This window comes from Muntiacus reevesi, chromosome 6 (genome assembly GCF_963930625.1).
Source record: "Muntiacus reevesi chromosome 6, mMunRee1.1, whole genome shotgun sequence".
Taxonomy (NCBI): domain Eukaryota; kingdom Metazoa; phylum Chordata; class Mammalia; order Artiodactyla; family Cervidae; genus Muntiacus; species Muntiacus reevesi.
Genome location: NC_089254.1, coordinates 29,922,819 through 29,944,903, shown reverse-complemented (window position 1 = coordinate 29,944,903; position 22,085 = coordinate 29,922,819). Strand labels below are relative to the sequence as shown.

At 35.6% G+C, this 22,085-nt stretch overlaps 1 protein-coding gene across 2 annotated transcripts in view; it reads left to right on the top strand.

Annotated features, from left to right (window-relative positions):
• Window positions 1–22,085, top strand: part of HYCC1 (hyccin PI4KA lipid kinase complex subunit 1) — an 89,308-nt gene that overhangs the window by 41,517 nt on the left and 25,706 nt on the right. For both annotated transcript variants that reach the window (XM_065938985.1, XM_065938986.1), the window contains exons 3-7: window positions 5,700–5,801; window positions 10,076–10,255; window positions 11,112–11,192; window positions 11,714–11,829; window positions 12,207–12,302. In XM_065938985.1, coding sequence (XP_065795057.1) covers window positions 5,700–5,801; window positions 10,076–10,255; window positions 11,112–11,192; window positions 11,714–11,829; window positions 12,207–12,302 — 575 coding nt within the window. The remainder of the gene's footprint in view (window positions 1–5,699; window positions 5,802–10,075; window positions 10,256–11,111; window positions 11,193–11,713; window positions 11,830–12,206; window positions 12,303–22,085) is intronic.

Below are 22,085 nucleotides of genomic sequence, written 5' to 3'. Positions count from 1 at the left end.
CAAGTTGATGAAAATTGTCAAGTTTAACAGCTGAGTACCACTTCTGGGATATTCTTCTGTTTAATGGTGAAGTAAAATTTGCAAAAGGAAATATAGCTGTTAAGCCATTTTTTAAAATGGGAGTTGTGGCAAGAGGGCATGATGAAGGATGGGGAACATAGAGGAGGAGTCAACTATTAAGGCAAATAATTGAAAGTTATGGCTAAGTCTCTTCCCTTATCATCTGTTTGTTTATTCTCTTCCATTCCTGGGAAGTAAATTTTTTCATTGAGAGAAGTAAAATCCTGGACCCCATAAACTGAAAAGTTATTTAACTTTCCCCTAACCATCCAAAAGTAAATATAGTCAATTTGATATAACAAATGATATAAATTTTTGTCAAGTATAAGGGAAGATATTTCCCACTCTTTGGTTTAATATGGTAGGCATTTCTGAAAATTATCATGAATTGTGTTAATGTGCATTGAATTCAGCTCTGTTTATGTTTGGTAAAGAGGTTAAGGTTACCAGACAAAGTTAGCAACATACTAAAAATAATAGAAAATAGGAAAGTACATAAGAACAAATCTCTTACTTTTAAAATTAAAGTATCCATAGTGGCTGTACTAGTTTGCATTCCCACCAACAGTGTACGAGGGTTCCCTTTTCTCCACACCCTCTCCAGCATTTATTGCTTGTAGACTTTTGGATAGCAGCCATCCTGACTGGCGTGTAATGGTACCTCTTTGTGGTTTTGATTTGCATTTCTCTAATAATGAGTGATGTTGAGCATCTCTTCATGTGTTTGTTAGTCATCTGTATGTCTTCTTTGGAGAAATGTCTGTTTAGTTCTTTGGCCCATTTTTTGATTGGGTCATTTATTTTTCTGGAATTGAGCTTCAGGAGTTCCTTGTATATTTTTGAGATTAATCCTTTGTCTGTTTCTTCATTTGCTATTATTTTCTCCCAATCTGAGGGCTGTCTTTTCACCTTGCTTATAGTTTCCTTTGTTGTGCAAAAGCTTTTAAGTTTCATTAGGTCCCATTTGTTTAGTTTTGCTTTTACTTCCAATATTCTGGGAGGTGGGTCATAGAGGATCCTGCTGTGATTTATGTCAGAGAGTGTTTTGCCTATGTTCTCCTCTAGGAGTTTTATAGTTACTGGTGTTACATTTAGATCTTTAATCCATTTTGAGTTTATTTTTGTGTATGGTGTTAGAAAGTGTCCTAGTTTCATTCTTTTACAAGTGGTTGACCAGTTTTCCCAGCACCACTTGTTAAAGAGGTTGTCTTTTTTCCATTGTATATCGTTGCATCCTTTGTCGAAGATAAGGTGTCCATAGGTTCGTGGATTTATCTCTGGGCTTTCTATTCTGTTCCATTGATCTATATTTCTGTCTTTGTGCCAGTACCATACTGTCTTGATGACTGTGGCTTTGTAGTAGAGGCTGAAGTCAGGCAGGTTGATTCCTCCAGTTCCATTCTTCTCTCTCAAGATTACTTTGGCTATTCGAGATTTTTTGTATTTCCATACAAATTGTGAAATTATTTGTTCTAGTTCTGTGAAAAATACCGTTGTTAGCTTGATAGGAATTGCATTGAATCTATAGATTGCTTTGGGTAGAATAGCCATTTTGACAATATTGATTCTTCCAATCCATGAACAGGGTATGTTTCTCCATCTGTTTGTGTCCTCTTTGATTTCTTTCATCAGTGTTTTACAGTTTTCTATGTATAGGTCTTTTGTTTCTTTAGGTAGATATACTCCTAAGTATTTTATTCTTTTTGTTGCAATGGTGAATGGTATTGTTTCCTTAATTTCTCTTTCTGTTTTTTCATTGTTAGTATATAGGAATGCAAGGGATTTCTGTGTGTTAATTTTATATCCTGCAACTTTACTATATTCATTTGGTGGGAATGCAAACTAGTACAGCCACTATGGAAAACAGTGTGGAGATTTCTTAAAAAACTGGAAATAGAACTGCCATATGACCCAGCAACCCCACTTCTGGGCATACACACTGAGGAAACCAGATCTGAAAGAGACACATGCACCCCAGTGTTGATTGCAGCACTGTTTATAATAGCGAGAACATGGAAGCAACCTAGATGTCCATCAGCAGATGAATGGATAAGGAAGCTGTGGTACATATACACCATGGAATATTACTCAGCCGTTAAAAAGAACTCATTTGAATCAGTTCTAATGAGATGGATGAAACTGGAGCCCATTATACAGAGTGAAGTAAGCCAGAAAGATAAAGAACATTACAGCATACTAACACATATATATGGAATTTAGAAAGATGGTAACGATAACCCTATATGCAAAACAGAAAAAGAGACACAGAAGTACAGAACAGACTTTTGAACTCTGTGGGAGAAGGTGAGGGTGGGATGTTTCGAAAGAACAGCATGTATATTATGTATGGTGAAACAGATCACCAGCCCAGGTGGGATGCATGAGACAAGTGCTCGGGCCTGGTGTACTGGGAGGACCCAGAGGAGTCAGGTGGAGAGGGAGGTGGGAGGGGGGATCGGGATGGGGAATACGTGTAACTCTATGGCTGATTCATATCAATGTATGACAAAACCCACAGAAATGTTGTGAAGTAATTAGCCTCCAACTAATAAAAGAAAAAATAAAAAAAAATAAAATTAAAGTATCTTTTCTTTTGAAATGATTTGTGATGTTAGTTACATATTTTGGTTAAAATATTTAAGAAATAAAGTTTAGAGATTATTTATCTGTCATTCTATCTGAGTTTCTGCTTGGTTGTTTAATTTAATTGTGGTGCTAATAAGCCAAGGTCATCATGATTGATAAAATAAGTGGTTCAGGGTCCTTGAGACTGAGAAGTCAAATTTTTCCTCTAGGTGGTTTTACAATGTTGGACAAATTGCATAACTTCTTTGGGTCTCAATATCCTCACCAGCAAAACTGAAATAGGTGGAGTGTGAAGATGATTTCAGCGCTACACTTTTCCGTGGGTGCAGCCTGAACCTCACTCAGCATTCCCTCAAATGCACAAAATGACGTAGTTTGTGTTGTGCTTTTTTTTTTTTTTTTTTTTTTTGCCTTTGGACAAACTAGCATCTAGTCCAGCTTTGGGCCCTCATTAATATTCTCTTAGTATACCAACAAAGTGATTAGACTCAGACTTCATTATTTTAAGATTTCATGAGTTGTTAGTTCAATCTCTATATTTCAAATACTTATTTATAAAATGTTATCTTACAGATTGTATTGTGTTTTTCTTAATGTTATGTGTAGATTTATATAGCAGATTTTTTTATTTTCTGGTAGTCACTGAATCACAATATGTGACTCAAAATCTAGTCTTATATGTAGTGTTGTTGGTCAGAGTTGTTTTATTTATTGGTTCTCTATCCATCTGTCCATCTTCATTAATTCTCTTCCATCTAACCTGTATCACTTCCTTATATTTTATAAAAGCCATCTGCCAAATGATACTTTAATATGAAGCATCTGTCTTCAGATTTTGCCAAGGCTAATTTCTTACCATATTATCCCATTATTACTTCTTTTGTCTCTAGTTCTGCCTTCTTCAAAGTGAGAAAACTTAACTAGTACTTAAGAAGGCCAGTACCTTTGAACTAGTACAATGTAAATTTAAAGGTTTGTTGTAATGATATTTAAATCCATAGGCTCTTTTAGATCTTAAGGTTTTCAAAGCACTGTTCATAAACACAGCAATTGTATTTTCTCTCCTTCTATTGACAAAAGCTAACTTTTCTCACATTCACAAAATGAAATAATGACAGAATTTTTTTTAGGATACCTTTCCTCTCATTTAGCTGTAGTAGCCCAGAATATTTTCTAGAACTTGTCTTTTTGGAAGAGAACTGTCCTGTTACTTTTGGCTATTTCACAAAAAACATTTTACCTCATAAGGGTTAATTGGTACATACTGAAAATTGTAATTCACACTTTTAATGACTGTTTCAGTTTTAGGCTAGATAGTGCATGTAAAAATTTTTTTATTCACTAATCATTTTTTAAGATTTAGTTTTCAATTCACTTAGTTTGAAGTTTTATGTTTAGACACACGTGCACACATGCACATTAATGTGTTTTATGTATATAGGTTAGGTTCATTATCTTCCAGGCAATTAGACATCTGTTGTTTATTTGACAGTTACTCCCTTTTATATAAATTCCACCAGTATTAGGTTACTCTTGATCAAATAACAGAAATGGAATGTTGCCTGGAGATCTTTTGTTACATGCTTTTGAAATATTGAAGAAAGCCCTAATCTCCTCTTTATGTAAGCAGTTGCAGTGAAACTCTCTCCTCCCCACCCGAAGAATGGTGGAAGGTTCCCAGATAGTTCACATTTACTTAACCATTCTGGTAAACAAAACTGTCCTATTAAATTAAAAAAAAAAGTCTATTCACTTATATATCCTAAGGTGAAATGTGACCTATTTTTCAAGAATCTACTGAAGAGTAACAGTGACAGTATTTATTTCTTATTTTGTTCATCTATTATGTAATGTCTGCAGCAAAGATTTGAGTACAAGGCCTTGTGCTAAATCCTGTGGGTGGAGAGATAAGATCGTTCTTGCCTTTGAGGAATTCACAATAAAGTTAAAATGAATCAAATATCCTTATTATAAACATGCTGTTTGATTTTCTGTGTCTATTTATGCACACATACACCTTTATACACTAACCATAACCCATTTTAAATCATAAAATCCTAGGATATGGGACATGGAAGAAATAATGTATATCTTACAATGACTATTAGGAGTATCTTGAGACATTATATCTGCTGCAGGATGAACATTGTTGATTAGTTGGTTGGTTGATAGAAATACTTTTCCTAGGAAAAAATAAAGACTTGGAAGACAGAAATTGTTAAAGAAGGTCATACTCTAGAGGGATAGGTTTTTGTCATTTGTTATAATGAAGTTGTTGTTTTCAGATTTCCCTACTACCTTTACCCAAAACTGTCTGACTTACTACTGGAGTTTTATCTCTTCCCATTCCTCTGGTCATGGTGTCCTTTCTGAAAGGGTGACCCTGCCAAACTGTGGTTAGTTGTTGACATTTTAAATGGCATTAGGGAAATTTGTTGGTACTGTGGCTATCTTCTTCTCCGTTCCAAGAAGTAGAAACTTCCCCCTAGTTCTGTAAAGGAGAACAGTCTTACTTAACAGTCATTACATGATCTGTGGCTTTAAGGTTTGAAACATTAGATCCTTATATAACATGTTTATTAAGAAACAGAATAAAATACTGTTAATGAGATTGGTAACGTGTATGTTGCTACAAAAAATCTATGGCTTTACAAATGATTCGTATTCTTATTTCCAACTCCAAACTATGATCAAAGATGCAGTGTTGATATTAATTTGTATCCCTGTTGATGTTGAGGATTAAATGTATCTTTTGTTTTATTTTTACCATTTTTTTTTGTTGAGATATTGTTCACATAATGAAAAATTCACTGTTTTCAGGTGATAATACAGAGGTTTTTACTGGTTTTAAAATGTTGTGCCATTAACACCATCATCTAAGCCTAGGATATTTCCATCACCCCCAAAAGAAAATCTGTATCTAGTTAGTCACTCTCAGTTCTTCCTCTTCCCAATTCCCCCTCCCCCAGTTTTGGACAATCTGCTTTCTGTATTTGGATTTACCTATTTGGGACATTTCATAAAAGTAAAGTGTATTTTTAAAATTTGTTTAGACACTACCGGAAACATCTTTACCAAATTATGCTACAAATTTGAAGGAAAAGAGTTCTTTAGTTTCATCTCTCTATAAAGTTATCCAGGAGCCACAAAGTGAGGTAAGTACTCTCAGAGTTCATCATGCTAGTAGTTTTCATTTGATTGATTTTTAACTTCTTGTGAAATGTAATACATATATTTTAAAAAGTAAGATAAGTAGAGTTTTTAAAACTGTAATATATATTTTGGAGTGTTTAACTGATTCCTTTTGAGAAATGAATAGAAAGGTAAGAATACTTTATATTCAGAAAAATGGCAGAATAAAAAAAATTATGATAAAATGAGCTCCAATGTATCATCTCTCAGGTCAAGAAATAGCATCACCATATTCCAAAACCATCTCTGAACATGCTGCTGCTCATCTTTCTATGTATTATGTATGTGTGTGTCTGTCTGTCTGTCCATCTGTGGGGATAATCTTGGAGAACCTGGGTCACTGCATTCATTTATTCATTCAGCAAATATTTGTGTGTCCATTATGTGTCAGCTGCAGTGCTAGGCAACGGAAAACTCAGAGAACAGAAAACTCATCAAAGATGAGTAACGCATGGCCTGTGTCCCAAAAGAGAAAAGGGAGAAAATAAGTAAATACATTCTTTCAGCACAATGCTTAACTGAGTCTAGATAGATTTGCACACATTTCCCAGGTGTAGAAAGTAAAAGGACATTGCAAGCTGAAGGGAATAGTATATGGAGGACTGAGAAAATGCAGGAAATTTGAGTAGCTAGTAGTTTGGTTCTGGTGGTAAGTTTTTCCCAGCCCTTGCTTCTTTTCTCTGCCTTCCCCTCTCCTGCATTTCCTTTGCATTTTTAGATAGCAAATTTAGTTTGAAAGTGATAAAGTGAACTGTACTCCCAGATTCTGGTGTTTATAAATTCCACCATTCATAGTAGAAGTAGATAAGGATTGGAAATGGCGAGGAAAATCAAAATGCATGGCATGTGGATAAAAGCAAATAATCTAGTTTTAAACCTGATAAATGTGGTAAAGACAGTGTGTATCCTGTATTCTTAAAGAGAAAACTCAGTCTTAAAATGTACTCAGAAGTACTTCTCAGATATAACAGTGTGATCTACTTTTCGGGCTTCCCTGGTGGCTTAGCTGGTAAAGAATCCGCCTGCAATGTGGGAGACCTAGGTTCGATCCCTGGGTTGGGAAGATCCTCTAGAGAAGGGAACGGCTACCCACTCCAGTATTCTGGCCTGGAGAATTCCATGGACTGTGTAGTCCATGGGGGTCACAAAGAGTCTCCTTTTGCTCTTTAGAATACTTTGTATCTTAATGTGGAGACGCAGTATTCCTGAAAAGTTGATGTCATTGTCTTTTGGCACTTTTGAAATTTGAAATGTTGATTCTACTTTATTTGAAATCTGGGAAATTTGATATTTGGATTTTTGAAAATAGTACCTTTTCATTATGTGGTTAAATTCATTTGATAAATATTCATTGAGCACATATAATGTGTCAGAAATCACTTAGAAATGTACAAAGTAGAATAAATTCTATATCTTATAGATTAGAATTTATATTCTGGTAGGTAAGATAAACATTAAACAAACACCTAAATGTATAATAAAATGTCAGTGGTAAAACTATGAAGATAAGAAAGCAGAGTAGGGGAAGTATATGTTGGGACTGAGGAGGTGATGGTTGAATGGAGGTCTGAGTGAATTAGAGCAAGAAAATAAAACTGGGGGCAAGAGCTTTCCAGAGAGGAAACAGTGCAAAGGCCCTGAGGTAAGTATGTGTGTCAGACTTAAGAAACTGTAAGGAGGCAGTTTATGGATAAAGTGAAGTTTCCTTGACTGGTGCTTTTAATTGACTGTAGTTTTAAGATAGGCATAGGATTAGAGGCTAAAAATGCTTAGGTTTGTTGGGAAGCCAGCTGTTTTTTTTTGAAGGAGCCACATGAAATCTTTTTGGTGTTCTAAACATAGGGAGCCCAGAGTGAGAAGTCAGTTCACTGGCTGCTGGCACCTAAATAGTTGTCCCCTCCAACTTCTCTGTATCTTTGTCCTATCCATATATTTTCAGTAATTGTTCAATGAAAAAAAAAGTTTGGAAAATTCTCTTGTAAATTTACCCAAACTTAGCTTTTTCCCATCTTCTTTAGTCATTTAAAGGCATTTTATGGTACATTTCTTATTACCATCAAAATTCTCTTAAGATACAGCTTCTTATTTATGAATGGATGATTGTAAAAATTCATTTGTAACTCAGTTGTTATAGAATTTATAATGTATTTTAGAAGGGAAACAAGGTACATGATGATTAGATTAGAGAAGGCCATCTAAATATCAATTTTATTAATACTTGAAGTACAATTCTCTCTTAATAGTACTATGAAACCTACCTAATCAAGTTTAGTAATGTTTCCTTGAGAAAATACATTATAAATTTGAGCAAGACCCTAGGAATGCAGCGTATCTAACGCCCCATTATTTGTCTCAGATATAATCCGGTCAGACGAGTTCATTACTGCCCATGTGTCCCACACTGTATGTTGTCTTACTCTTTTCTGACAGTTCTCAGGTATGTTTATAAAGTAGTTACAAAGTCTTGGCTTCAGTCTGACCTTCCTGAACTGTGTGATTATTCTTGGTTTTGGTAGCTTCTTTGTCTCAATTTGCTTATGTAGAAAGAATACATTGTCAGGGTAAAGACATTGCACCCTATAATATTGTGGGAATTGCATGGGTTTACATATATGAAAGTACTTTGCAAGTGTAAAACCCTGCATAAATATTGGTATTTATCTCTAATGGTTTGACGTCCTTAATTTCATCTAATCTTATTGCAGTGTGTAACTGCTTCATCCCTTTTGAGTCTATCTTCGTTTGGTTCTGCTTTCATAAATCAAAACTCTGTTTTAGATGTTAAACGAATTTAAAAGACAGTTTGCAGTGTTTTAATTAAAATTAATTATGTGCTCATGCAGACTATTGAATAAATTTTCAGCATAAAGTTTTATAAGTTTGCAAATATTTGTTAGACTATATTAATTGATTTAATTAAAGATTGCCTGGGTATTTAGAGATGAGCGATGTCACACCATAATTTACAAGATTATTGGCACTGGTCCACAAAGAAATTTAAAAAATTCCATTCTGAAAGCTGAACATTCCTATAACAGTCTTTCTTCCACTACCCCCCTCTTCGTTCTTCTAAGTTAATTCCTACCCTAAAAACTTTTCGCGCAGTCTTTGAGTGGCGTTACTTTGCCTCCAACCCTTCTGTTTCCCGTTACCTTTGCCGTGCCACAGTGGACACCTCTTGTCCTCTAACAACCATTTTGAGGATGGAAAAATGTTCTTGAACTGTAAGAAGATAGTATTTCAGTAGGAAAGACCAATTTTATCAATGTTTATTTTTTTTGTTGATGTTTATTGAAGTACAACTTTTTCTTTACCTTGCATAAATAATTCTGACTTTAATTTTATCAAGCTTACTTTACATATTGAACTTTTTTGAAATCAAGGCATCCACTTTAAATCAGTTTTTGTTCATTCCAATTATTTGCAGTAGAAAATCTGTTTCCTAAGCTGATCTAAATCTATTGCCTAAGTTGAGGAAGTGAATGAACTCCTGTTCACTGAAAGTATAATAATAGCCTGTTTGAAAAATAGCCCTGTGAATCTCTTGACATATTTGTGAGTGACCTGTGTGTGATTATTGTATATGCTTTAAAGATACACTCATCTCTATTAAATGAATACCTGTGGGGGTGTTGGGAGAAAAATGGTTATCAGTAAGTCCAAATCACGTCTAAAACAAAATGACAGAGGTGTTTAGATTATCTAGGGGCAATTAATCATAGTTACAGTAAGAAACTAGATCTAGGGGCTTTATATTATTCAGCTACTCTACATACCAGTCATTAGAGTCAGATGCTACCTAATTATAAGCTCAGGAAGTCCAGGTGACAGTAACTACCTAAGATTCCCATTTCAATTTCTCCAACTCAGTAGCCAGTCATTTGTATATTAGCATGTTTTATCTGGAAGAAAGGATATTAAGGAAGAAAATTTATTTTAGGACGTTAAAAAGATACAGTTTAAAAAAAAGATACAGTTTTAATAACAATGCTACTTGAGAGTTACAGAATGTTTTAAACTTTGCAGAGTACTTGTGTATACACTTAACTTTGCAGTTTGGCCTTCCACTAGAATTCCTGGTTTACTAACTAGGTTAGCTGTGAATAGTCTTGCTGCCAAAAATGGAAATGGTTGCATATTTCAGTAATTATCAATCAGGAAAATGCTTTATGTTTTATATATCAGTGTCATTCAAATACAGTCCAATCCTTTAGTCGATGTTTTGTCTTTCTTCCAGTTGTTGGAACCTGTCTGTCACCAGCTCTTTGAATTCTATCGCAGTGGAGAGGAGCAGTTGCTTCGATTTACGCTGCAGTTTCTTCCAGAACTGATTTGGTGCTACCTCGCCGTCTCCGCCAGCAGAAATGTGCACAGCAGTGGATGCATTGAAGCTCTTCTTCTAGGGGTTTACAATTTGGTTTGTATTTAATGGAGTTAACAAAATGTTTTAAAAGCCTAATATCAGCAAAAATGAATACATAATAGCAACTATTTTTCATTTTAGTAGAGCTAATGTTTGTTTTTTTTATTGCTTCAGATGACTCATTGCTCATTCTCCCCAAAATAACCTTATGGAGGCTAAAGGCTGTATGGCCAGACATACAATTATGTAAATATACATTTTTACTGATTGGAGACCATTTAAAAATCAGACCATTTAAATTCTTTTATGGAAATATTTGAAAATATCAGTGTTAAATTTTTAATTTTTTAAACTTAAAAGCTACTGTCTATAAATTATTGTGACTTTCACAAGAAGTTTGGAGAAAAGATTTAAATTAAGATCTACCACTAATAATTATATAAAATCTGGACTGTTTCCAAAGCTCACACCATGGATTTAATATATAGTTTGCATTACTGATAATGTTCATATATAATATTAATATTATATTAAATATTCTAGATACATAACTCAAGGTTTGTACTTTTTTAAATGGAAAAATAATTTAAGGATCATTTTGTAATATGTTTCAGGACTGTGTTAATTGATTTAGAAAATGGAACTTTTTACATGAGGAAAATCAATGATAATTAAGACATCTACATTTCAGCCTTAAAACTATGTTACTTACATTTTAAGGAGAAGGTTAACTCCTAATGTTTATGAATAATGGATTATCATAATTTAAGATTTTAGTTGACTTTAAAATTCCTTTCTTTTCAGGTCTTTTTTTTCCTTCACTAACAATTTATGTGTAAATAAATATTTAAATTTATGTGTAAAAAATAAATGTTATGAGACATTTTCTTTCACTTTCTTTTGTTTGTAGGAAATAGTTGACAAACAGGGACATAGTAAAGTATTGAGTTTTACGATTCCATCTTTATCCAAACCATCTGTATATCATGAAGTAAGTTACATTTTTATCAAAGTAAGTTTATTAGTCCTAAGACTTGCAGTTGCTGTAAATTAGGGTTTGGTTGGTTATTGAGGTGAAAAATTTGATCAGTTTGCTAGTACCTTAAAAAGTATAAAATTTCACACAAAGTATTTTGCTATTCCCAAAGTAAATGGGAAATCAAAATCATTAAAGTTTAAACTAAAACCTGATTGTAAATGATCTATTAAAAGTATTAACTTTGAATATTTTTCCCTTTATCTGACGAATAAGATTAGATTTTATGTGTGTGTGTGTGAATTATGTATTTCTGGGGTAGAATTTTTGAAGTTAAACTATTTTGCATTTCTATTTGTGGTTTGTTTTTAGTCATTTGTTAAATCTTTGAGCAGAATGCTTAGTAGGCAATCTGAATATTTCTGAGATATATGATGTTTATAGCAGTCATTCTAAATAGATATGTTGGTATATGTATTCTAAATGCCACACCTTAGACAGAATGGCTTTTCTTTATTCACGTGTCTTGTCTGTAGCCTTCCAGCATTGGGTCCATGGCCCTGACGGAGAGTGCCCTGTCCCAGCATGGTTTGTCAAGAGTTGTGTACAGTGGACCTCACCCCCAAAGAGAGATGCTGACAGCACAGAATAGGTATGCTGTGGAGACATGACCTACTAATCTACCATGCAGACTTCTAAAGAAATTATGTCAGTAGATTTATAAATAATGTTTAATGAGTTGTGTATAACAAGTTTTAAAATGTTGAGTCATTTCATACAAGAGAGACACCCCATCTTCCCTATATGTCACTTAAATTTTGTTTTAGATGTCATCTGGCGCATTGAATTGTTAAGGTAATTTTTGTATGACTGTTACTTCTTTTTCCTTTTGGTTTTGTATTCTTGTTGGTGTGATTATATTGGACAGGTCTGTTCTGTAACACAATATCCCTCCCCAGTGCTTGCTTAATTATAACTGACTTCTTGGAATTCTCAAGATTTGTAAATACTCTTTTGGTTTGTTTTTAGGTTTGAAGTGTTGACATTCCTTTTGTTGTGTTACAATGCTGCCTTAACCTATATGCCTCGTGTTTCTCTTCAATCACTGTGTCAAATTTGTTCAAGGTAAATTCAAATGTTTTTAGTGTTGAAGTATTGCTTGTTTGTTACATATCTACATTATTTTTTGTTTAATCATTTGTTTGAAACACTAAATAAGTTATGAAGCTCCACCTAGTCAACATACAGAAAGCTCTCTAAAGACACAATGAAGTCATAAAAAACACAACAAAGAGGATAAAACTGAATAACGATTCAATGGAAAATTTTGATTAGAAAAGGCTTATACTATACAGTTAAAAGTATGGAACTGTTATGACCTTTCAGTTTTTGACATGGTTTCTGTTTTGTTTGCTTTTTATTTGTCTATCTTATCTAGTTAGTTATTTTTATTGTGTTCTAATTTGGTACCAAGAAATAAGTAGGAGATACTGGTTTTTATTTTTATTTTTTATTTTTTTTGAGATACTGGTTTTTAAACTTTTCTTGTTAAAAAAATATTTAGCCAAGAACTTGGTTAAGTAAATTATGATGACTGTTGGGTATTAATATATGCAAATATTTAAGAATTCTGATTTAAAAGAGTATTTAATGATAGTATATATGGTGTGATTTCAACATTGACTGAATATGACCAGAGTATTAACAGTAGCTATGTCTACTTGGTGGAATTATAGTTTATTTTAATTTTTTTCCTGTGTGATTTTCTGTCATTCTCTAAATTTTCTGTGTTGAACATGTTACCTTTTTTTTGGCTGTGCTGTGAGGCTTGTGAGATCTTAGTTCCCCATTCAGGACTGAACCCACGCCCTCAGCAGTGAAAGTACCGAGTCCTAACCACTGAACCACTGGGAAGACCCTGCCTTTTTTTTTTTTTTTTTTTTTTTTAAGAAAAACAAAAGAAAATCAAGACAGAGAAAATGCCCTTTGTAATTCAAGTAAATAAGGGAAAGTTTACAATTCAGGAACTTGTAAAATAATTTTATATTTGGCAAACTTACTTAGAAAATGTAGCTTTGGGCAGTTAATAAGAGGGAGGTTGCATAGAGAAGCATAATTTCATTGCCTGCCCCTTGGAGGATGATACCAGTGTGCCGTCACTCTCAATTACTGACTCTTCCTAATATGCTTCTTGTTTTAAATATTTTAAAGGCAGAAGTGCCCAGGGTTTTTGAATTTCACAGATCTATAAAATTTCAGAAAAGTTGAAGTGGGTATTTACATGGTGTTGCCAACTTTTTCTTTTGTCAAGTCATTGTGGTATAAATATCTTCCATCAACATCATTTAATGAAAAGAGAATATTTTTACACCCAAAAGGGGTAGAGTGGAAGGCTAGGACAACAGTTTATAAGTTAAAAGTGGGAAGTTTAGCACTTTTCATTTCTCATTTCAGTATGGCCCAGTGAAAATGTTACATACTAAGATGAGTGTAAGAACCAACACTTCAGAAACACTGGTTTAAGGAGTAACTCGATGCTGGAACTTTCACTTGTGGAACTTAAAACACACTACTCTAAATCTAAAGCAGGGTCTTAGGTGGTAGGACCCAGGGATGTGTGTGTGTGTGCATACAGATGTTCTACTACATCCTCCTAAATAAGATCCACTGTTGATATTTTACCGAAATTACTGATGACAAAGTTAGGGAAAAAAACATGTTGCTGGTCCTGTTTAACTCCAGTGGACTGTTTTCTAAAAAATTACTTTTATCTTCTGGGTAGAAAATAGCTAGTATATCAAGTTTACCGAAGCAGGAAATTAGATAACCGTTTTTAAAAATACAAGTAGGGGCTGATTTTGAAAACAAAGAGAAACACAGATTACTTTAAAACTGTCTACAGGATACTGGCCAAAGAATATTTTAGTAGAAATGTATTAGGTTAACTCTGTGCTACAAGAAAACTCAAGTGTATATTCACCAGCTATAAGAAAATGAAGGAGGAAAGAGATTTATGTAATTCAAAAGACTTAAAACTATTTAACAATGCTAACTCTAATGGCACAGAACATTCATAATAGGATCTCTATCAGACTTATCATTTCCATCTTTTTTAGTTTGCTTTTGTTTTTGTTTTAGAGTCTCTATTATTGTATGATTTCAAATCTACTTCTCTTAATTCCTCATTTCCTTAGTCATTTATCAGCTATTCTAATTAAGGTGTACATTTTTTAAAGATGTATAGATAAAAGTTAGAAAGCACTAGGATGGGCTTCCCTGGTGGCTCAGACAGTCAAGAATCCACCTGCAATGCAGGAGACCTGTGTTCGATCCCTAGGTTGGGAAGATCCCTTGGGGGAGGGCATGGAAACCCATTCCAGTATTCTTACCTGGAGAATGCCCATGGATAGAGGAGCCTGACAGGCTACAGTCCATGGCGTTGCTAAGTCAGACACAACTGAGTGACTAAGCACACAGCATCTAATCAAGCAAAGCCTAGTCCTAGCTAGGGAAGGGAAATTGGTTATAGAACTGAGGTGATAAATAAGTTTTAAGTGATTATGTAGTTAAAGTATAAGAGTTTCCTGTTGACCTCAGTCCTGATCCAGGTTTTCCTGAAGAATAAAATAAAGTAATCACACTGTGCTATGGCTAATCAAGTTGTCTTGACCCTGTGGCAGTTGTTTCAGGTTGCTGCTTCATTTGGTTGTTAATGGTTATGCAAAATGATTGACTAGTCTATCTAGGAGAACAGATTCATAATACAGCCATAAAAATTTCTTGGAATATATGAGCTAGGTTCGGTGACAGATGTGTTCCATTCTATTTTTAACTTTCTGATTATAATGAGTTGTGGAATTAAAACAATCCTGGACGCTTTCCACCCTCCACTTATCTATTCTACTGGGCAAAAATCTGTTCAGTTAACCATAAGCTTTGCTTCTTGATTCAGATTGATGGCCAGTTTGATGCTTGTGTTTTCCTCATACGTAGTGTGCACAGACCACTGGAAGGGGAGATCTGAAAGGAGGCTAGATTGAATGAATTTTAGTCAACAAGTTTTTATCTTCTACTAATACTAAATATTACATTGTTATTGTTTAGTTGCTAAGAGTAAGTTGCCATGTCCTTCTCCAGGGGATCTTTCCGACCCAGGAATTTAAACTACATCTCCTGCAAATACTACATATGACCCTCCTAAAAGCAACATAGCCACCAATTCTACAGATAAGTTTTATTAGTACATTCCTAAGTCTTGTAAATTTGTGAAAATATTTTTCTTTTCTTTGAGCATCTCTTTTAATACAAGTGTGTTTAATAAATGGCCTACCTTGCCTTTAGATGTTGAATATAAATTTTGAATATGAAACTATACTAAGCTGTAAGTTAAACTCTCCCCCGTTGTCTAAGCAACTGTCCTGATGTTGTTCACGTGGTGAGTCACCTCACTGAGTAACCTGAATATGTACTGCTAGGGGTTCTTGATCTGTGTGTCTTTTCCTGTATGAACATTCCTCATTTCTGACTCAGCCTTCTGATCACCTAATAGATTTCTTCTTGTTTTCTATCTGTTAAGGACACCCTTGTGCAAAGACACCATCCTGTGGATTAATTTTTGTGACTGATAAAAAGATAGAGGTCTAACAGGCTCCTAGCACAGTGTATGCCACTTTGTTATCATTCAGTAAAGGACAGCTATTATGTATTGTGCCCCAGTGATGAACACGCATTTTCACTATAGATGCACAGACGCTCTTTCTTTTTCCCCACCTGTTTGAAGTTAAAATTCGTTCTAGAGCATACCTTATACTAGGTCATTCCTTGTTGAAGGAACCTACGATTGACTTTTCATGGCTTATTATTTAATTTGTAAACCTTCCTATCTTTCTAAATCATTCCTTTACAACCCATTTGAAATAATCTTTCCTCCAACAACTTCAGTACTAGTTTTGTATATGGTACTCTCTTTAGGAAAATGAGAGAAGATGCAGCCTTTACTAGGTTCCTAATTTCAAAGAGCAGAAGCATGAGAAAAGAAAAGTGCTCATTGCTGTATAGGTAATTCTTCCATTTTCTCTTTTCTCTCTTATTCTTCCACTTTTCTGCTCTCCTGGCCTTCTCACCTCCACTCTCCTCACTATTTAAAAAGCAGAGCAGAAAAGGAAGAGGTTTTGAAATTGGTTAGTTTTATGTCATGGTATATGTTTTATTCAAATAGATATGGAATAGAACTGGACAGAATTTTAAATATTTCTCAAGTTAAAAAAATAGAAAAATTATTGTTTCCCTTTTTTCTAACTAATTTCTTCTCACTGGTCTTATGAGCTAATGATGGTAGTAATCTATTTTTTTCCTACTTTAAGTTCTAAATAAATAGTCTCTCCAGTCAGTCCCACTGGAATTGGACTTTCTAATCATTTTGTGGTCTGTAATTCAGTATATTGACAACAATCTCACAGGTTTTCTTTCAGTCTAAGAATGAAATAGTAGTGTCTCTCAACAGAGAATGAGAATCATGGCAGTAATTTTCCTCACTTACAAATTGATACTTAGATCTTCTCCCCAAAATATGTTGACAAAATATGCCTTCCAAAAGGAATTTAATTTTTTCATGGTTTATTATGAATTTGGGAGGTATCTATATGTGACCATGTTGTTGTTTAGTCGCTCAGTCGTGTCCACCTTTTGCAGCCCTGTGAACTGTAGTCCACCAGGCAGGTGGATTCTTTACCATTGAACCACCAGGGAAGCCCATATGTGACCATCAGTTCAGTTCATTCGCTCAGTTGTGTCCGACTCTTTGTGATCCCATGAATCGCAGCACGCCAGGCCTCCCTGTCCATCACCAACTCCCGGAGTTTACTCAAACTCATGCCCATCGAGTCAGTGATGCCATCCAGTCATCTCATCCTCTGTTGTCCCCTTCTCCTCCTGCCCCCAATCCCTCCCAGCATCAGGGTCTTTTCCAACGAGTCAACTCTTCGCATGAGGTGGCCAAAGTATTGGAGTTTCAGCTTTAGCATCAGTCAGTCCTTCCAATGAACACCCAGGACTGATCTCCTTCAGGATGGACTGGTTGGATCTCCTTGCAGTCCAAGGGACTCTCAAGAGTCTTCTCCAACACCACAGTTCAAAAGCATCAATTTTTCAGCGCTCAGCTTTCTTCACCGTCCAACTCTCACATCCATACATGACCACTGGAAAAACCATAGCCTTGACCAGACAGACCTTTGTTGGCAAAGTAATGTCTCTGCTTTTTAATATGCTATCTATGTTGGTCATAACTTTCCTTCCAAGGGGTAAGCGTCTTTTAATTTCATGGCTGAAATCACCATCTGCAATGATTTTGCAGCCCCCAAAAATAAAGTCTGACACTGTTTCCGCTGTCTCCCCATCTATTTCCCATGAGGTGATGGGATCAGATGCCATGATCTTAGTTTTCTGAATGTTAAGCTTTAAGCCAACTTTTTCACTCTCCTCTTTCACTTTCATCAAGAGGCTTTTTAGTTCCTCTTCACTTTCTGCCATAAGGGTGGTGTCATCTGCATATCTGAGGTTATTGATATTTCTCCCGGCAGTCTTGATTCCAGCTTGTGCTTCCTCCAGCTCAGTGTTTCTGATGATGTACTCTGCATATAAGTTAAATAAGCAGGGTGACAATATACAGCCTTGACATACTCCTTTTCCTGTTTGGAACCAGTCTGTTGTTCCATGTCCAGTTCTAATTGTTGCTTCCTGACTTGCATACAGGTTTCTCAAGATGTGACCATAGAGTAAGTTTAATACCGCAGTAGGGGTTAGGTCACTCAGCTGCTCTTTTGTAAGGTCGAATTCTTATGTTTTGGATTTGTAAAGGAAAATCAGATAACTTCAGGATAACCCTCTAATGATTAGAGGAGTCAAGCACTCATGTGACATGTAGCTTTATTGTTGGTTTTTGCTTTGTTATATATCTTACGTAAATTCAGTGAAAATAAAATAAAATCTGTGCAAAAAGAATATCCTTGAAGAGAGCAATCAGAGTACTGAAGAGTAAATCAGAATTCTTAAGTATTAAAAAAAAAAGAATGGAGAAGAGAAGGTAAAGAGATGCCATTATCAGTTAATGCTATAGCTGTTAAGACTAGATTATTTTGGATGTGACTCAATGTCGCCTCCTTGGAGAGGTCTTCCATTATCATCTTTTCTATAGTAGCACTTTCCCACCCACCCCAGTTTATTTCCTTTTAGTGCTTATAACACTGTTATTACCCTGTTTGTTCATTTGGTATATCCTGTCAACTGGTGGACTATCATGAAGTCAGGAACTTTGACTTTTTCCACTGCTGTCTGCTCAGAGTCTCCTCAAGAGAAAGGCCTGGCATACAGTAAAACTTAGTAACTATTTGTTCAGTAAATGAATGAAAGATGATCTCTTCCACTTGAGATTTGTGATCCGATAAGTACAGTTACAATTAAAGGAAATAATTAAGTTTTAATTTTTTCAAAATCTTTCATTGATAAATGAAAAATTCTTGAAGTCACTTGCGGCAGTTGGTGTAAAGTTTTAGTAGCTATTAAAAACTATCAGCTAAAAAACAAACAAAAACCCCTAATGGCTATGATCTGAATGTTTGTGTTCCCACCCACCCCCAGATTCTTATGTTGAAATCTTAATGTCCAATGTGATGGTACTGGGAGGTTGGGCCTTTGAGAGGTGCCTCGGTCATTCATGAGGATTCCTCATGAATGGGGTTAATATTCTTAGCCAAAAGATACCACCGGTCTCCCCCTCCCCTTCTGTCATGTGAGGATATGGCAAGAAGTCTGCAGCCTTGAAGAGGGCCCTCACCTGACCATGCTGGCACCCCGATCTTGTGATTTTAGCCTCCAGAACTATGAGAAATGAATTTCTGTTGTTCATAAGCTACTCAGTCCGTTGTGTTTTGTTATAGTAGCTCAAATGGACTAAGACTATGTCTGCATTTCTGAATAAAGAAGTAAATAAACCCTGTAATACATGACTGCTTGTCTCCTTAGGTAGCTAGTAGAGAAAATGAGAGGACCTAGATTCCTATATCTTGTGTAAATTGAGAGATCTGGCTCTTTAGTTCTTACCTAAAGTAAATTTACCAGTTGATTGACCATCCTAGAGCCAAGGCAAGGTTGTTTAAAAAAAAACCAAACTCTGTAATAATAACAGTAAATGATTTCTGACCATATTTTCTTTTCTAAACCATATACTTTCCTTCCTGATTTCTAAACCTATGTATCTGATTCAGTAAACATCTTCACTGAAATGTCCCATAAATATCTTAATGAAAGTTAGAATTCTTTCTCTTGTAACTGACTGATATCTGCATAAAACTGCATGATATCATTGGGAAAGTTTTTGGCTCCTAGTACTTAGAGAAGACTTCTGGAAGTCCCTTGGACAGCAAGGAGATCAAACTAGTAAATCTTAAGGGAAATCAACCCTGAATATTTGTTGGAAGGACTGATGCTGAAGCTGAAGCTTCAATATTTTGGTCATCTGGTGAGAACAGCTGACGTTTTGGAAAAGACCCTGATGCTGGGAAAGATTGAAGGCAGAAGGAGAAAAGGGCATCAGAGGATGAGGTGGCTGGATGGCATCACTGATGTAAAGGACATGAACGTGGACAAACTTCAGGAGATGGTGAGGGACAGGGAGGCCTGGCATGCTGCCATCCATGAGATTGCAATGAGTCAGACATGACTGGGGGGCTGAACAACAACAGCTTGGGAAAAGCAGAGATGGAACTGACCTCAGGGTCAGCTGGATTCAGAGGCTTAAATGATGTTAGGTTATCAGCTGTTGGCATTGTACATTTTTTTTCTGACAATAGGCTTCTTTTGTGTGGTAAGAGCAGTGACCACAGACAGCTAAAAACTGACATTGTCTACCTTTAGTGAACTCAGAAAAAGAACATCTCTCCCAGGTTCACTGTGAAAAACAGTCCAGCCAGAGTTTCTGATTATGCTGTCTGAGGCTTGAATAAACCCTTCTAGGGCCAAGTTGTGTAGCAGTATTATTGGAAGAATACTGTATGTATCAGTTTAAATATTGGTTGGACTGTTTTAAGAGAAATAACGGTAACTTAAAGGAAGTAGCTATTCACTTTCTTTCACATAAAATCCCAAGCTAATAGATGGCCTGAGGGCAGATTGGCTCTGTTTCTAAAGTGTTCATGCTCCTTCTTTCTTGGGATTCTGCATTCTCTTCAATGTCCCTCTTGTCTGTATGATGATGGATCACTGCTATTACATCTGCCTTCTATCCTGAAAGTAGGGAGAGAGTGGAAGGCATGCAGCTGCTTTTTAAGGGTACAACTCAGAAGTTGCACCACTTCAGTTAACAAACCGTTGTCTAGAACTAGTCACATGATCAGACTTATGCTAGGAAGGCTAGAGAATATAGGCTTCATCAGGTGGCCATTGTTCTAGCTAGAGCTGGTTGGGAAGTGCGGAGGGGTGTGTGCCTTTATGTACATTATTAGAAGGAAGAAGGGAAAAATAGATCTTAGAGTAGTGATCTCTTGTCACAGGCAGTTTTATTGGCAACCTCACCATAATCACATGGCTGTACTTGATTTTATAGGGGAAGACTAGTTCCTAAAGGTAAGAGAGATAGAGGGATCATTAATGGAAGATATCGGAGGTGGAAGAGAGAGCATGACAGACAAAAGTGACACCTGTATCATATACCTAAAAATAAACACATCTGAAACTTAGCATCTTTCAAAACAGTATATAATATTTGTCCAAACTGATTTAATGGCTGCCAGCCAGTCAGCTGTCCAAACTAAATGTAGGGCTAATTACACACTTCTCTTATTCTTTCCTTCTCAGTCCCTGTTGATACTTAATTGATGTGACTCCAGTCCCATGGATTCTCCTTCTCCCCACAATTACTTCTTTAGTTCAGGCTCCCTTCCTCTCACTCATGGGATATTTGGACACTCTCCTCTCTAGTCTCCCAAGAGAACCTGAGTGATATCAAAAGACCAATCTGATCATGTCAAACCCTTGCTTAAAGCAACAAAACAAAAATCTTAGTTGCTTCCCATTGCCTTCATGATAAAGCGTAGCAGGTTATAAAATGCTCTGACTCCTAACTAGCTAGCTTCTCTTACTTTTTAGTGTCCTAGCATTCTATTCCTACTAAAATCCTACCAGTCTCCTCAATATCACACTGTTTCATCTTTCTCTGGTTTTGCCCTTTACTATATTTTCACCTAGGGCTTCCCTGGTGGCTCAGTGGTAAAGAATCTGCCTCCAATGCCAGAGATGTGGGTTCAGTCCCTAGGTTGGGAAGATCCCCTGGAGGAGGGCATGGCAACCTGTCCAGTGTTCTTGCCTGGAGAATCCCCATGGACAGAGGAGCCTGGCGGGCTGCAGTCCATGGGGTCGCAAAGAGCTGGACATGACTAAGCGACTAAGAACACACACGTAGTTCAAAGAAATCTCTTTCTGGGAAACTTTCTTTGTCCCTCTCCTTCTTCCACTAGCATTTACTTCTCTCTCCTTTTGCTACCTCTGTCATCTTAGTCATTGCAAATATTTGTTTACTACAGTCTTTTTGATTCGATTATGAATCCCTGTGGGACCTATATCTTTTATCTATATCCCTAGTGTCTGACACAATATAAATCCTTAATAAGTATTTATTGAATGAATAAATGAATTGAGAAATCTTATCTTTCATATAGTGGTTCTCAGTTATTTACTACCATCCCTATTATAAAGGTGTAAAGTGTAAGAAGAAATTTTTCTAAGTTTGCTTCTTTAGGTAATAAGAGGAGTCTCTTTTCTTATTTGTGTATAAGTTTTTATAATATAAAACAAAATTTGAGTTTTTATTTCATGAAGAGCTGATTTTTCTGAGCTTCTCTCAGGCTGCTACAACAA